Raw genomic sequence first — 16559 nt, 5'->3', positions numbered from 1 at the left:
TTAAAAACCTCCAATGATGGGGATTCCTCAACCTCCCTACGAAGCTGTTTCCAAAGTTTAACTACCCTTATACTTAGAAAGTTTTTTCTAATATCTAGTGTAAATCTCCTTTGCTGCAGATTAAGTCCATTACTTTTTGTCTCCCTTTAGTCGACATGGAGAACAATTGATCACAGTTCTCTTTATAACAGCCCTTAATATATGTGAGGAACATTATAACCTACCAAATTCACAGCCATGAAAAATGCATCACCAGCCGTGAAATCTGGCCTTTTGTGTGCTTTTACCCTATATTATACAGATTTCACAGGGAGACCAGCGTTTCTCAAATTGGGGATCCTGACCCAAAGAGAATTGCAGGAGGGTTGCAAGGTTATTTGGGTGGGGTGGGGCAGTACTGCCACCCTTACTTCTGTGCTGCCTTCAGAGCTGGGCAGCTGGAGAGCAGCAGCTGCTGGATGGGAGCCCGGCTCTGAAGGAAGGGTAGCAGTACCGCCACCCGCCCCCTACAATAACCTTGTAACCCGCCCACAACTCGTTTTTAGGTCAGGACCCCTACAATTACAATACTGTGAAATTTCAGATTTAAATAGCTGAAATCATGACATTTATGATTTTTAAAATCTTATGACCATGAAATTGACCAAAATGGACCGTGAATTTGGTAGGGCCCTAGTTATCAGGTCCCCCCTCAATCTTCTTTTCTCAAGACTAAACACATTCGGTTTTTTAACTTTTCCTCATAGGTCAGGTTTTCTAAACCTTTTATCATTTTTCATTGCTCTGCTCTGGACTCTAATTTGTCCACATCTCTTCTAAAGCATTGTGCCCAGAATTGGACACACTACTCAAACTGAGTGACAAATGCCAAGTGGAGTGGGACAATTACCTCCCATGTCTTACATACATCCCTCCTGTTAATACACCCCAGAATAATATTAGCCTGTTTTGCAACTGCATCATATTGAACTAACACTATAAGTTTTACAAGAAAATAAATAGTACATTTTGGAAATCAAATATATATAAAAAGGGACGCTCCGGATTGGTAAATTTGAATTACAGCCCACTACTTTGTTATGAACTTGCACAGATTTTTTTAGAATCCATGTGGTCCAAAAAGGACTGTAGTATTGTACAGTCATGGGCCAAATATATTACTGGCACCACACTTTCATAGTACCCTATTTCTTTAGGAGCAATTCATTATATGATGTATCTGGTTTTCATACCTTTTTTTCCTAAGACAAACAAAAAATACAATGCCAGCAGCAGCCCTACCTTCCTAAATCACTCCACAACCCCCAGCTCAGTGCTTCTATACAATGGAGCGAAATCAAATATGGGGAAAAGACAGAATGACACAAGTCATGACAAATGGTAAATAAAAATTAGTAGCACATTAGGGAAGAGATCTTGTGTGTCATTTTTAAAAACTCAGTGACATTATTTGAATGGTAACAATCGTTCTGTTGATGTTGCTCTCCTGCCAATACCGAATCACTATGCATTCCTACGGCAATGAGTTTAAGCAATCCCAGCGGCCTTCAAAGGAAAACACTACAGGCACACGATTGTGGCATTCTGCTGTAAATGATGGAATCCCACTTTATATGAAGTTGACTGCATCTGAAGAAGTGGGTTTTTTACCCATGAAAGCTTATGCCCAAATAAATCTGTTATCTTTAAGGTGCCACCAGACTCCTCATTGGGTTTTTCTGGATACAGACTAACACGGCTACCCCTCTGATACTTCATTATAACTGGATCTTATGTAAGTACAATTTACAGTCTGACACATCAGAGGGAGCATTTGTAATGAACTGGTGCTGGAGAGATACAGATACCATTAACATCAGTGAAGATCAAACCTGGGACCTCCGGCAGCACAAGTGAAAGACATGGTCATACTTACAGAATAAGTTTACTGCATTTGCATAAGACTAGTTACCAATTCAACATGTCAGACACTTAGAAAAGACAAATAATCCAAGCGTGGATTAATGGGGCTTCAGTATGTTTCTTAAATAATTCTGTATATTCGCCCAATCAATCTTTTAAATTTGAGTAAAAAAAATTAAATCTTTCTTATCCATTTCTTTCCTTTACCTTCCCCATATTACATATACAGGGAGGTAGAGCTTTAGCTTGCACAAGGGAAAGTATTAGTTACTTTAGCAGATACTTCTTAAATCCTTTATGGTATTCCATTACCTCTGCTCTAAAGAGCACAGATTAAGGTTTCATAATATTTAAAGGAAAAAGCATTTTCACAGAAACTGTGGGATTGTGTTCCTTCCTAGCTTCTTGTGTTCCCTTCAGCACTAATTGTTTAAAAAAGAGCCATTGTAAAATTCAAAACCTGCGTTTAGCTTGTTAAAAAAGCTTTTTATGTCCTCTCACAATACAAATTAAGGGAGAGAGAGAAGCAGGAAAGAACTGTTAATGCTGAGAATTTTGCAATCTAATAGACTGCTTGAACATTGGTCTGGTGGGTTGAAATCATCAGAACCCCTTTGGATGGGCTTATTACATTTGTCATTAATCTTTTGATTTTTGGACATGCTACAATGTATATTATAAAACACAGTCCCGGAATACAATGCACCAAAGCAGCACCTGGCTATTACAGTATGTGTACTTATATGTAAGCTTTTCTGCCATTCCAGTTATGAATCCTGACATGCAATTTGTTGTTTACTCCTCTATCATTTTTCTCCAAAGCCTTTTATAAAACATTCATGTTCTGCTTTAATCCCATCCATTTTGTATTTATCTATGGTTCGATCAGTGAATTCAGAATACTCTGTACTGTGAGCATGAGCTGATTGCGTGTTGGAAATATGAGGTTACTTGGCACAGATAAGTAAAGTAATACTCAGGGCTGTGAACAGGTCAAGATAACCAAGCAGGAGTGGCTTGGTTTTTATTAAGAAATGCCTTTGTATCAAAACAAATCTTGAGACTATTCTCCCTTCAGTGTTTGCACATAAATCCCCTTTGACTTTAATGGAGGAGTTTCACTGCATCAACAAGACAATAATATGCTATGTGGATTATTGAGGTCATGTTAGGATGTTTTAAACAGAAATGGACTTGGCCTGAACTGGTCAGAATGAGAAATTCCCCAAAATTTGGGGTGTTTTGGTTTGGGCCCAGCTCTACTTTTAGCTTGAAATGTTCATATCATGGATGGATGCTTTAAACAGCTAACATATTCATTAGCAGATGTGACCCATCGTCTGCTGATTAAAAAAAGTTGTATAACCAAGGGCAGGGGAGATAATTATTTTTAAAACTTCTGGGTCCATCCTGTCTGTCTTTCTAGGTATGTATAAGGGAGTTTTATAGTCTACAATGTGCAATATGACGGCAATCAGTGTTGACATATGAAAAGCAATGCACATTGGAAAGAAAATTTTTAAGTAGATGTCATTGAGGCCAATAACTTAGCAAAATTAAAAAAAAGGATTGGACATTTATATGGATAACAAATATCCAGAGTTAAAACATACACCTTTTCAATTAACAGTGTCAGCTCAGGGACCTGGACATCACTGTAGACAGCTCAATGAAGGTGTTAGCTCAATGCGGAGCTGTGGTCAAAATATCAAATAAGATGCTAATATGCATAAGAAATGGGATGGAGAAAGATGGCATTATAAATGTTTTTGTCAGGTTTCAGAGTAGCAGCCGTGTTAGTCTGTATTCGCAAAAAGAAAAGGAGTACTTGTGGCACCTTAGAGACTAACAAATTTATTAGAGCATAAGCTTTCGTGAGCTACAGCTCACTTCATCAGATGCATTTAGTGGAAAAAACAGAGGGGAGATTGATACACACACACACAGAGAACATGAAACAATGGGTTTATCATACACACTGTAAGGAGAGTGATCACTTAAGATAAGCCATCACCAGCAGCAGGGGGGGGGAAAGGAGGAAAACCTTTCATGGTGACAAGCAAGGTAGGCTAATTCCAGCAGTTAACAAGAATATCAGAGGAACAGTGGGGGGTGGGGTGGGAGGGAGAAATACCATGGGGAAATAGTTTTACTTTGTGTAATGACTCATCCATTCCCAGTCTCTATTCAAGCCTAAATTAATTGTATCCAGTTTGCAAATTAATTCCAATTCAGCAGTCTCTCATTGGAGTCTGTTTTTGAAGCTTTTTTGTTGAAGGATAGCCACTCTTAGGTCTGTGATCGAGTGACCAGAGAGATTGAAGTGTTCTCCAACTGGTTTTTGAATGTTATAATTCTTGACGTCTGATTTGTGTCCATTCATTCTTTTACGTAGAGACTGTCCAGTTTGGTCAATGTACATGGCAAATGTTTTTGTGTTATGTAAATCAATGGTGTGGATTCATCTGGAATGCTTAAGACCCACATACTAATGCCAAGAGGAGTCATACTTGTAGACAAGGGCACTATGACTAAGATTTTCAGAGGAGCCTCTGGGAATTACATCTCCATCTCTCACTGCTATGAACTGGACTCTTAACATCCTTAGATGTAGAGAGTCCCAGCCTCTATGGCCTTAGGTCTCATTGACCCTTTTTTGTTTTTATACTAAATCTCTTATGTTTCAGCTTTGACATTGCTATTCAAAGACTTGCCACTCTGTGACTAGGAATGGTTTATGTGAGCACTTGGTCTTGAATATAGTATGGAAGAGAAGAAATGTCTTGACCCCACTTGTGTCTATAATAGTAAGTGCAATAATTAATGTAGAAGCAGGAGAAAAGTATCTCTGTAGCCTTTAAAAAGGACCCTTATCTACTGACATCCCTCAAAATACTAATTTGCTCATGTGGATATGGATTCTAGTAAAGCACTTGACTAGAAAGGGAAAGGTGAAATTGCTAGAGCTTGATGATTAATTCTTAAGTAATTGGACAAATTTCACCTCTGGTCATGGATTGCTATTGAGCAAATTGCAATTTTTCCAGCTGTATTCACTTATCAAAATGAATTTACCACATATTTGCTGCAAATAATTCTTTTCTGTAGTTTGTTTTACCAGTTTTCTGAGAGACTTAAATGAATATTTACCGAATATTGTTTGTGGTCTTACCCAATTCTAGTAATTTCCTTTACATTCTAAGCTTCTCTAGGGAGGGAACTTGGGACAAATTCTGCCCTAAGTATACCTGTGCCTCCAAATTGATTTCAATGTGGGCAGGTGTGTAACTAGCAGAACTCAGTCCTTTGTCATTTTATTTTTGCTTGTAAAGCACAATACACATGTATGATGCTAAATAAGGATAATAATATCCTAGTAGCCTGAGTGACACATGGAACAATATAGTGCATGCATACCTTTGCCAGACTAAAGTCTCTTTTGTTTCTACTTTCCTTTTTTATAGATCTGGATGATCAACCGTCTGTTTGATTATCAACCAAGCTATCTCCCCTACATAATGAAAAAGAAATGCCAAAATTTGACACTGAGCTCTTCACAGAGCTCTTAGATGCTAGCTAAGATCATGTTAGGTATCAGGTTAATATCTGATAAGTTCTTTAGCTAAGGAAGGGGAATAGATGCAATGACCTAATAGACTTTTTCTATTGCTAACTCCAATGATATATTTTAGCCCAATGTGCAATCATTTCACCATAGGAGCAAACAAAAGACATTGGGGACTATTGTATCCATAGCTCAACACAGTGTCTTTCCAGATCAAGAATTGCTCCAGTTCTCTGGCACCCTAACACTCTGCTCAAAAATCCAGTTCATGACTAGCTAAGGGCTTTTTGTTATTATTTGTGCTGCTTTATCCAGTGGCAGTTCTTGGGTTTCTGTTTTACTATTTGTCACATTTCAGAGAGGAGCAAAATGTTTAAAGATGAGAATGATCAATGGACAGAGCACACAAGCCACATCAACACAGAGAGAAGAGCTCAGATGAAGAATCAAAGGTGTAAAAATGGCCTTGAGCAATCCTGCACTGCAAATCCGTCAGGGAATGGTGCAGGAGACCTTGGAGCCAACACAGAGGGATATGGAGGTCCAACCATCCTCAGTGGAATGGTTCAATGAGAATGGTGTAGGACCCCCATGTGGATGTTTCTACAGGAGCAGGTTGATAGCATTACCAGGGCCTAAGGCATTGTGGACAGCAGGTGGAACAAAAATATAAGCTAACTCTAGAAAGTGAAGTTACCAATGGCTTTTCAGTCACGAAGCTATCGTCAGGCATGGTTTGTATAGGACAAGATGATCATGTTGGATGTGGCCATGTGGTCGTAAAGGAAGACCTCTGCTCAGCATATTTCAGCTGAATGTCAAAAACCCTCAAGGTCCAGGCTAGTAATGGTGCTGCTCATTTAGAATTAAAAAAAAGCCCCTTGATATATTAGCACTGTGTTTACGTAATGGAACTGTTAAAATTTAGAGAATCTAGAACCTAATTCAACAGCCGCTGAAGTGGGATAAATTGGCATAGCTCTATGACTTAAACAGAATAATACAGATTTACAACAGCTGAGCATCTGGCCTAATACATTTATATATTTTCCTGTCCCAACACTGAAACCTCCGCAGGCAATAGACGCTCTTCTCTCACTTTATCATTAATTAATGCATGATTCCTGGCAGATTAAGGTTTGTGACTGTCGGCAAACTTTCTCTCCTTGAGTCATGGAAGTTGCATTTAAATTCAGCTTGGCTCAACCATTAGTGTGTGTAGTAGTGATCCCTCTTCCTCTATATCTAATTCCCTCTGAATCTAATTTAGAAAAGTGCATTATTGATTCTATCTATTTATCAGATCCTGCGGCTGTGGTGCTGAGCTCAGTCTTGGCAGTAACTACAAATGATACAAAAAGAAAAAAATTGTAGGAGAAAAGCCAGGTATACTGGAAATCTCTCAAATTTACTTAGAATTCAAGAGATATTTTGTTTGTTTCTTTTTAGAGAGACTCCGATGTTAGCTTTATCTTCAACTCTATGATGCTGAAAAGCTACTGATGGGAAAGACCACTACAGCAATCTCTTTGGCATTACATTTGGAAAAGTTGCAAATGCAGAGCTAGATTATGCATCTTTTCTTTGCACATAAATCAAAGGGACCACAGCTGTTAGATTGTAAGCTCTTTGGGCAGGGACTATCTTTGTTCTATTTGTATGGCCCATAGCACAATGGGATCCTGATCCAAGACTGGGGCTCCTACATGCTGCTACAATACAAATAAATACAAATAATTTTTAAGACGGCCCTGGCAAAAATAGGAAATCAAATCCCCTCCTTCAAACCAAATTCCTCGTGGGAAGCAAATTCACTAGCCGCTGAAGTAAAGGTAATCTCTTTACAAATAGTCTGAGAGTCAGTTTCTCAATCAACAAAAATTTGCAAGCTGACAGCAATCTTTTTAAGAACTCTACAAACTCTGATAGGTTTCAGAGTAGCAGCCGTGTTAGTCTGTATTCGCAAAAAGAAAAGGAGTACTTGTGGCACCTTAGAGACTAACAAATTTATTAGAGCATAAGCTTTCGTGAGCTACAGCTCACTTCATCGGATGCATTTGGTGGAATCCGATGAAGTGAGCTGTAGCTCACGAAAGCTTATGCTCTAATAAATTTGTTTGTCTCTAAGGTGTCACAAGTACTCCTTTTCTTTTTACAAACTCTGATGAAACTGAAAAACAAACTGTTGTGTAATAACCAGAAATTTGACACTGAGTTTTGTCATATTGTTTTCACAAAAGCAAGTTCCAAGATTTTCATCCAGCTTCTTTCCCCTATAAGCCCCTTCTCAAAGCCAACCACAAAGCCTTAAAGGTTTTGCATATTCTCACTGAGAAGACCAGATAGATTCTGCTGAATTTAAAGATAGTTATGAGAACTCTGGCCCATAAAGAAATACAGTATAACACTATTACATCCTATTCTTTTCTAGGCAGCTTGCCTCAATCTTAGGAGGGGGAGTCTTATTCCTTCAACTCAAAATCTGATCACATTTTAAAAAGAAACTTCTGTTTTATGCCTCATTAGTAATTTAGGAATAAGTATGTTCTATTGCAACTATACCTACTCAATGGATATTCTCTCAAAGTAGGTAGCTTCCTAGAGACTTCATCATTTGGGGTCTGTCACTGGATGCACTACTCACAGTTGAGCTGGTGACTCCTCCTGGTCACTCTGGGGATTAGTTCTCAAGGCCAACATCCCCATCTCATATGACTGGCATCATATGGGAGCAGCACTGAGGTTTCTCAGTTGTCCTAACAACTTGCTTCTTGTAGGGCCACTAACCACCATCTGACAGTTACAATTTTTGTTGGTGCCATCCAGTTTTGGATTCATATAATTGAACTAAAGCCAAAGGGTTTTATATCCCATTACCAATACCCAGAGGTCTTCAGTTACCCCACTTCTTCCATTTTGGTGCTTATGTAAAATGGAAAGTGTGCTGACTCTTCATATACACTCCACAAGCCCTTAGACACTGGCATGATGGGTGAGCTGCCAGTATGACAGATCAGAGAGATACATTTCATATCTACGTAAAATGTCCTTGCAGGGGTTGGATGAGTCAAAGAAACAGTTTCTAAATCAAACAGCCCTGAGTGATGACTGGATTTCTGACAGGGGCGTAATTCAGTTTGCATGCAATCTTTCTGAAAAAGCAGCAGCAGATAGAAGGCTAAACACAACTGGGGACATATTTCCATTCTGCAAAAGTATGTTAAATGTGAAGCACATGCTGATTTACCCTCCTATTTACCAAGTATGTGAGCTGGTTAGTTTCTTCAGATAAACCATGTTTCACTTTGTGTCAATATAGATATGGCAAGTGGCACTGTCTAGTGTATAACATAGTGTCCCAAACAACAATACTTTGCACTTGTGTGTAGCACTATTCATCCAACAATCTGACAGCAGTTCAGAGCAGTGAGTAAGTATTATTCCCATTTTACAGATAAGTATACTTATCTGGTTTAGACAGATATACAGGGGCCAAATCCTTGGTCCCACTCTAGTTGCCTTGCATCACTTGAGAGACACACAACAACTGGAAACTCAGTGCATCTGGCCCCCTCATTATTCCCCCAGCATCAGGAATTCCCTAGGAATAACAGAGCCACCAGAGAGGTTTTATGCCATCCATCCTTGCAGCCAGAGGGGGAAGGTTGTTTGGACAGGTTACTTTTGTAAATTAAAATTAAAGCAACCTGGGAGTTGCTCTAAGTTACACTAGGGGTGGGCTGCAGGGCAGGGGAGCAGCAAAAGGAGACTTGAAACCACCTTTGTTTTCCCTCCCCTCTCAGCTGCACTGCATGTATCTTGTCACAACTGAGGATCTAGCTCAAAGATGTGGTTGGCTCTGCTGGGTGCTGGACACTTCTGATCATCAGGCAACTGATTTCAGCACTGAAATATGGATTTAGGAGCCTAACTTTTGGCATTGAAGTCAGACAGTCTTACTCAATATGTCTAAAGTTATCCATTAAAGGAATGGCATCTAAAATTAAAGGCCATATTTTAAGAATGTGGCTATTAATCTCTGTGCCTCAGTATACCTACCTGTGAAATAGGAATAACCCTTCCCACCTTTAACATATGCTTTGAGATCTATGAAAAATATTTTAGAGATTTAATAACAGGATATTTTATGTAAAAGGACGTAGGTGACTGATTAAAAGGGTTCTGAAATAAATATTTACTGCTCTAAAATAGTCTATTCATATTATGAGCTATTAAAATGTTCTTTACTGTGACAAATGATAAAATTAACAATTCAACATTATGTTTTAAAACATATCATTTCACAGAATGTTTCAGAAGAATAATGGTTCTTGGAATATTGCAGATATTATAGGTTTGTAAATACGTAATAAACCTCGAATTGCCCTCATTTTGTCTTCTGTTCCTACTGTCATGCATATATCATGGAGAACATGGGAGGGAATCTTTTTGTATTCCTTGATTATCCACATGTTGTCTCACATTGTTAAAATATCATTAATTTTCTGAAGAGATGAGCTGTGAGGTGCCAGGGAATGTTTGATTGGATACATAGCATTATCATGGCAACCAAGGTTACAGGCTTCCCGTATAGCTGGTATGCTTAATTAGTAAAAACCATTCTGGGGCTGGATTCTGTTTTGGGTGGAATTGAGTTGCCTACCTTCATGAGCTAGGGGCTGAACAGCTGGACTTCAGAGTAGAAAGTCCATTTGTCCTAATTTTAGAGTAATGAGTTAAATCACACATCGTGACTTTGATACAATATAAGGTAGATAATCACTAATGTCAAAAAAGTGAGGTGTGGTCAAATTTAATAACATAGGAATAACATAGGAATGTAGTTAAGGAAATGACCCTACCAAAATATTAATATAACATATTTAATATTAAATTTGAATATAAGTATGTTATAATGCTGGTGACAGTGGTATTTATGATACTGATGTCATTCAAAAGTTTGATTCACATGAGGGTTTTTTTCTTCATTTTTTGGTAAAGTGTTCCTTTGTTACATTTTTGATAACAACTTTTGAAAACCTGCTGCTGCATCTTGTACCCTCTCTATGCCTTTTAAAGGGTTAGCACATAATGAGAATTTATAAATACTACAAGACTCATGTTTTGATCTTGCCAAAGAAATCAAAGTATCCCAGCACAAAAGAACCCTTGGTTAACCTCCAATTTTCTTCCTGAATCCCACTTCTGAGCTGTATGTTTTAGTCCCCCAGCAAATCATAATTATGCCAGAAGTTCTCAAAAAATTCTTCAAAGATCTTTTTATATAATAAATCCTTACGGGCTGAAAGCTCTTCATTTCTCTATTTACATTAAACAAATTATGTATTTCTAGATCTGGTCAAGTCCGCTTCAATAAATACATTTTTCTTCCATTCGGGTGCTGATTGCTGAGCTACATTATGGAGATTTTCTAAACCATTGAAATGAAGACCACCAGTTACAACATTTTTGCACTATTCCCTTAAATATTTCGGTGACACTGCCAATGATGGTAGCAGTGAGTGGACTGTGGTTTTTGCATGATAGTACATAGAAACTCTATTAACCTATTTTATATTACATAGAAAACTAACAAACATATTATGTCATAACTGGTACAATTCAATAGTTTGCTTCAAAAGGTTAAATGGTATCTAACAATCCACACTTGTCCTGTTAAACTATGGTACATTTAATTGCTGTACTAGATAAAGGATAGATGTGCGGACTCATATTTCTCACTCCAAATTTTTGCATGATGTGAACCACATTTTGATTTTCTTATGGACACCCTCTTCTCCCACTAAGATGATGTGATATCCCTGTAGCAACACAAGCTCTTGCTTATATGGAAAAGTAATATGGGGAGTAGTTAGTGTGTTCTCAGCTTCTTTTTTAGGCAATTTAGCCTCAGGAAACAAGGAACAGGAACCAGCACCTGTGATAAGCCAGCTCTCTGAAGACCATCAGCAAGTTCTCACAGATCACTGAAAGACTTACTGACTTAGTGGTCTGAGCACAGAGCTAGGAGCCAGGAACTCCTGGGGGCCCTATCAGTTGTTTGCACAAAGCTTCCATCAATTTCAACAGGAGTTGCACACATGTAGCTGATGTTATGATGAGACACCCACACCTTTCAAGTATTGGTCCTGGCTCCCTTGGTGATGGGGAAGTCTGCACCTCATGTAGTTACATAAATCACTCCAGTGTCTGACACTGGTTTTGCCTGGAATAGGAAGGGGAGGAACTCAGCTTTTCTCACATTACTTATCACTCAACCATGGTACCAAATTCACTCCCTTGAACCAAATTTAACATGATGCCATTTTTAAGCAGTTAGAAGCAATACCTTTAGTTCAGGCATGTTAATTATAAGCTGTATAGGTAGTTTAACATCTGGATCCTTGGTGTAGTCCATGGGCACAATGTTCGGTGCCATTTCATGGTATCGGCCATGCAACCTGCAAACAAGCAAAGAAGAAGCCATTCCATTCAGTAAACAGGCTCACGTTATTTTGCTGCTCTAGGCCCTATTTACTTTTATTAAAACAAGAGTCTTGCCACTTGTGTCACAGCATTTAAGGCCAGAAGGGATCAACTAGTCTGACCTCCTGTATATCACAGAGTACACCAACACCACCCAGCACACTAAATCCAACAATAGAAATGAGACCAACAGAAATGACTAAACTATCATGCGCCATAGGGAGAGAATGGGAGGGACCAAAGTGCGCCAGTGCTCGAGGCCCCTACAATGGCAGGGAATTGATTAAATGAGATATACCCAGTTAATCCTGTCAAGCGACCTACTCCCACACACTGCAGTGAAAGGCAAAAAAACCCCAAGATCACTACCAATTTGACCTGGGGGAAAATTCCTTCCTAATCCCACATATGGTGATCAGTTAAACCTTGAGCATATGAGCAAGAACTAGCCAACCAAGCACCTGATAGAGAGAAAGCTTGGTGCCACCGCAGAATCCTAGCCCACCCTGCCCACTGTCCCATCTCTAGCCACTGCCATCCCAGATGAGACAGAGGAAGGAGATAAAAAACTTCCCAGAATACACTGGGGGAGGGAGGGGAATCTCTTCCTAATTCCTGCCAGTGGCTGGCTCAAACCCTGAAGCATGAGCTTTAGGAACATAAGATAAAAACCAAAAATGAGCCCCATGGCTGTTGATCCCTGCCCCCCACCATCACAAGCAATCCGTTACACAGTTGCACTCAAATTCGTCCAGCTCTCTCTCAAAAATAATTAAGTTGTTTGACCTACAAATCCTGTGAGAAGGCTGTTCCAGAACCTCACTCCTCTGATGTTTAGAAATATTCTTCTAATTTCCAGCCTGAATTTGTTAATGGCCTCTCTCACTTCCAACTAATGAGCCCTCAGTTTGTAGCAGAAATTCTTATTATTAGACCCTAAATGGATGACCTTGCACTTTGTACTAATGAATTTCCGCCCATTGTTGTCAGTCCAGTCTTCAAGTTCATCCAAATCTTCCTGCATAATATTCCAATCCACCTCTTTATGGACGATGCCTCCCAACTTTGCATCAGCAGCAAATTTCATTAGCACACTCCTACTTCTTCTGCCAAGGTCATTAATAAAAATACTGAATAAGATTGTTCCCAAGACTGATCCTTGAGGAATTCCACTCGTAATCTCTCTCTGATACAGTAATTCACCTTTCAGCACAACCTGTTGTTTCTTCTCTTTAGCCAATTCCTTATCCACCTTACAATGTTTGTACTGACCCCACCTTCCCTAATTGAATTAAATTAATTTAATTGAATTAATTGACATTAGGTACTGTGTCAAATGCTTTACTGAAGTCCAAATATATTAGATCTACTGAGCTTCCCTTATCAAAAAAATCATTTATTTTCTCAAAGAGGGAAATCGGATTAGTCTGGCATGATCTACCTTTGGTAAACCTGTATTGCAATACATCCCCTTTACTGTTTAGATCTATGAATTTAATTATTCTTGCTTTCATAGTTTTCTCTAAACCCTTGCATACTACTGAAAAGAAAGAGAGCTTGATACAGTACCTGCATGCAAACAGCAAGTAATGTCCATTAGAACCCTATTAGGGTGCAAAGCAGGAGTGGCATTCACAGGTGTCAGTATACAATAAGCTAGGTATGGAACTGGTGAGTCCGTGGGTGGGTGAGGCCCAGTTTATATAATATGTCCACACAGCAAATGTGGCCCAGGGCAATTCATTAGAGTATTTGCTGTGCAGCTATGCAAGAACAGGATCACCTAGTGTATGTCTATGCAATTGATCTGCAGTGATGCAAGAACAGGGTCATCTGGAATATGTCTAGATTGCTTCTGGGAGCAAGACTCTCAGGCCCAGCCCAGCTCCACAAACTTATGCTAGCAGGGCTCACGCTAGCACTAAAAATAGCTGTGTAGATGTTGCAGCTGGGGGCTGGAGCTTGGGCTGTCAAGCCTGAGGCAGCGGTGTTCCAGCCTGAGCTGCAACACCAAAGCAATGTCTACAAAGCTATTTTTAGCATCCTAGTGCGAACCCCCCTAACCCTAGTCTGTAGATCCAGGCTGGGAGGCTTGCCCCGGGTGCAGCATAGACATACCACTCGAGGGCCAATGTCCTGGGCAAAAAGGTATTTAAAAGACACAGGATACATGACTGTGCTCATGGTCCCCCAGCAAATACCGGAGAAAGCACCTGTCAGTATCCCAGTATCCAGCTGCGATAGTTCAGAGGAGCCCTGGTCTCACACTAGTGCTACACCTTATTATTAGTATTGTGGTAGTACCTGGGGCCCCACTCTGGAATCAGGCCCCACTGTACTAGGTGCTGTACACATAGTGCCTGTCCCAAAGAGCTTACAGATTAATGAAGATGAGAGACAACAGGTGGATACAAACACACACGGGGGAACACAGAGTCAGTTATAATTAGTGTAATAAGCAGTGGGCACAGTGCACCAGCTGCCTTAATCATTGCCAGCAGCATGGCATAATGGGTTTTAAGGACAGGTTTAGAGGAGGATAACGTAGTAGTTTTGCCACTGACATTGATTTGCTGTTCTAGTGAGATAAAGGAAACTTAACTTTGGGCTGTACTGGAAAATACAACAAGGTTACTCAGTAGCTGCAGCTACTGAGAGCATGTATTCATTTAACAATGCCAAAAGCTCTTTACTATTGGCCTGCCGTCTGATCCTGCACACCCTCACTCATAGCCTCAGACTGGATGATCACAATGGTCCCTTCTGGCCTTGTAATCTATGAATAGGTAGCTCCATTAAGTTTAATGGCATTACACACCTGAGTAAGGACTAGGTCTCATGGGAAGATAAGGACGAGTCTCATTCTCTTTGCGGGATTTGGCCCCGAGTTTGGATTAGTATCAATGATCTACAAGTGAAAGATTGCATTACAGTACCAATTCCATATGCCATCTAATGGTGTGCCCCTTGAAATGATTTTATAAAGCTATTTGTGCCTAAATATTTTACATAACCTAGCTATACAGCAAGAAATATATGAAGGGTCTCATACAGGCCGATCTGCATCAACATTGTAATTTGTCAGCTGTTTCTTGCAGTTCTCCTCAGCTGCATTCAGTGCGGTTCACAGTACAGTTGCGTCAAGCTGTGATGTGCTCTTTAGTGTCATAGAGAGGTTAGACTGTTTTACAAAGGTTTCCAAGAGCAAAATGTTAAGATAAGTCAATTTCCCCACAGCTATCAAATACAGTTAACCACTTCTAGCTCCCTTAAAAATCTCATTTATGCTTCCAAGATTCCACATGTAACGTTTTGGCTAAAGTCATTTTTTATGCATTTAGTAGAAGAATGAAAGTCATATTTTTCCTTTACAGGTTCAATTTATTGGAAGGTTTCTATAGGATGTTCTCAGTACTATATGGCAGTATGATATAACCTATCTATGTACATTTACAGATGTAATTTCATCAAGGGAATCTAGGCACATTATATACGAAGCATTTATAAACCACTGCCGGATTAGCTTGCTGAAATCACCAAACCCCAGAGGACAGAATTATACATCTTGGCTTGGAGACTTGGCTATGGCTAAGGATCACAAAATGCACCTCAGGAGGGGGTATTGCAAAGATCCCTGACATGTCTATGCATCTCTTTGCTTGCCGTGTGTAACACAGAGCAGCCTAAGAGCTGCTTTAAATTACATTGGCTGCCAAAAGGCACAAGGGCCTGATACAGCAACCAAAGTTTGCTGGAGTATAAGGAAGCTCCAGCCATGTCTCCTTTCTCCTCCAGTTATACCTGCTGCACCAGGAGCAGGAGAAGGGGAGGTAGCATAGAAGCCTCTACACTAGCTCTGTGTCATAAACTCATAGATTTTAAGGCCAGTAGGGAGCAGCAGATCATCTGATCTGACCTCTTATATACCACAGATCATAGAATTTTACCCAGCAATGCCTATATCAAGCCCAATAACTTGTGTTTGACTCACTGAGGGGCCCCTACACTGGGTCAATCCCCATGAAGCTGCACTATTGTGTATAGTTATTTAAAAACAAAAACAGCTACTGAGAAGATACTTATTGTCTCCCAGTCTATAGGCTTGTTTAAACAATCCAAAGGGTGCAAACATCAAAGAACCACAGGCTTGACCATCATATTCAGAAGCACACCAGAAGGTTCTCTAAGCTCATTTGAATCAGCTTCTGGCTCATATAACCATCAGCAACTATTGAAATAACATTTTCTTTATCATAGTGCAAAAGCTGCTTTCAGCACACTCACAGTATAATGAATGTGGTTACATGCTAATGGATGGTCCTCTGTCAGCAAGCTTGTGATTTATCAAATGCACTTACAATGCCTTTTGTCATACGGCTTCAGTTAACTAGTTTTGGTGCTGCAGTTTGGAGGTATATGAATAATAATAGAATGGGGCCAGAAAAAAAGTCAGATTCCTATAGTGAAATCCTGGCCCAAGTGAAATCAATGGCAAAGCTCCCATGCACTTCAGTGGGGGTCAGGATTTGACCCCAAGTATGAAAGGGACTCAAGGAAGACTGTTTCGCACATTCCCATGTGGTAGGAGATAAAATTCAGAGGGAGG

The 16559-nt window shown here is 39.7% G+C and overlaps 1 protein-coding gene across 2 annotated transcripts in view; it reads right to left on the bottom strand.

The window, feature by feature from the left end:
• Nucleotides 1-16559, bottom strand: part of CIB2 (calcium and integrin binding family member 2) — a 120710-nt gene that overhangs the window by 32012 nt on the left and 72139 nt on the right. For both annotated transcript variants that reach the window (XM_038418592.2, XM_038418591.2), the window contains one exon: nt 11817-11928. In XM_038418592.2, coding sequence (XP_038274520.1) covers nt 11817-11906 — 90 coding nt within the window. In that variant the 5' untranslated portion in view covers nt 11907-11928. The remainder of the gene's footprint in view (nt 1-11816; nt 11929-16559) is intronic.

This window comes from Dermochelys coriacea, chromosome 10, assembly GCF_009764565.3.
Source record: "Dermochelys coriacea isolate rDerCor1 chromosome 10, rDerCor1.pri.v4, whole genome shotgun sequence".
NCBI lineage: Eukaryota > Metazoa > Chordata > Testudines > Dermochelyidae > Dermochelys > Dermochelys coriacea.
Note: the sequence above shows the minus strand (reverse complement) of the source record. Positions and strands in the feature narration are given on the sequence as shown.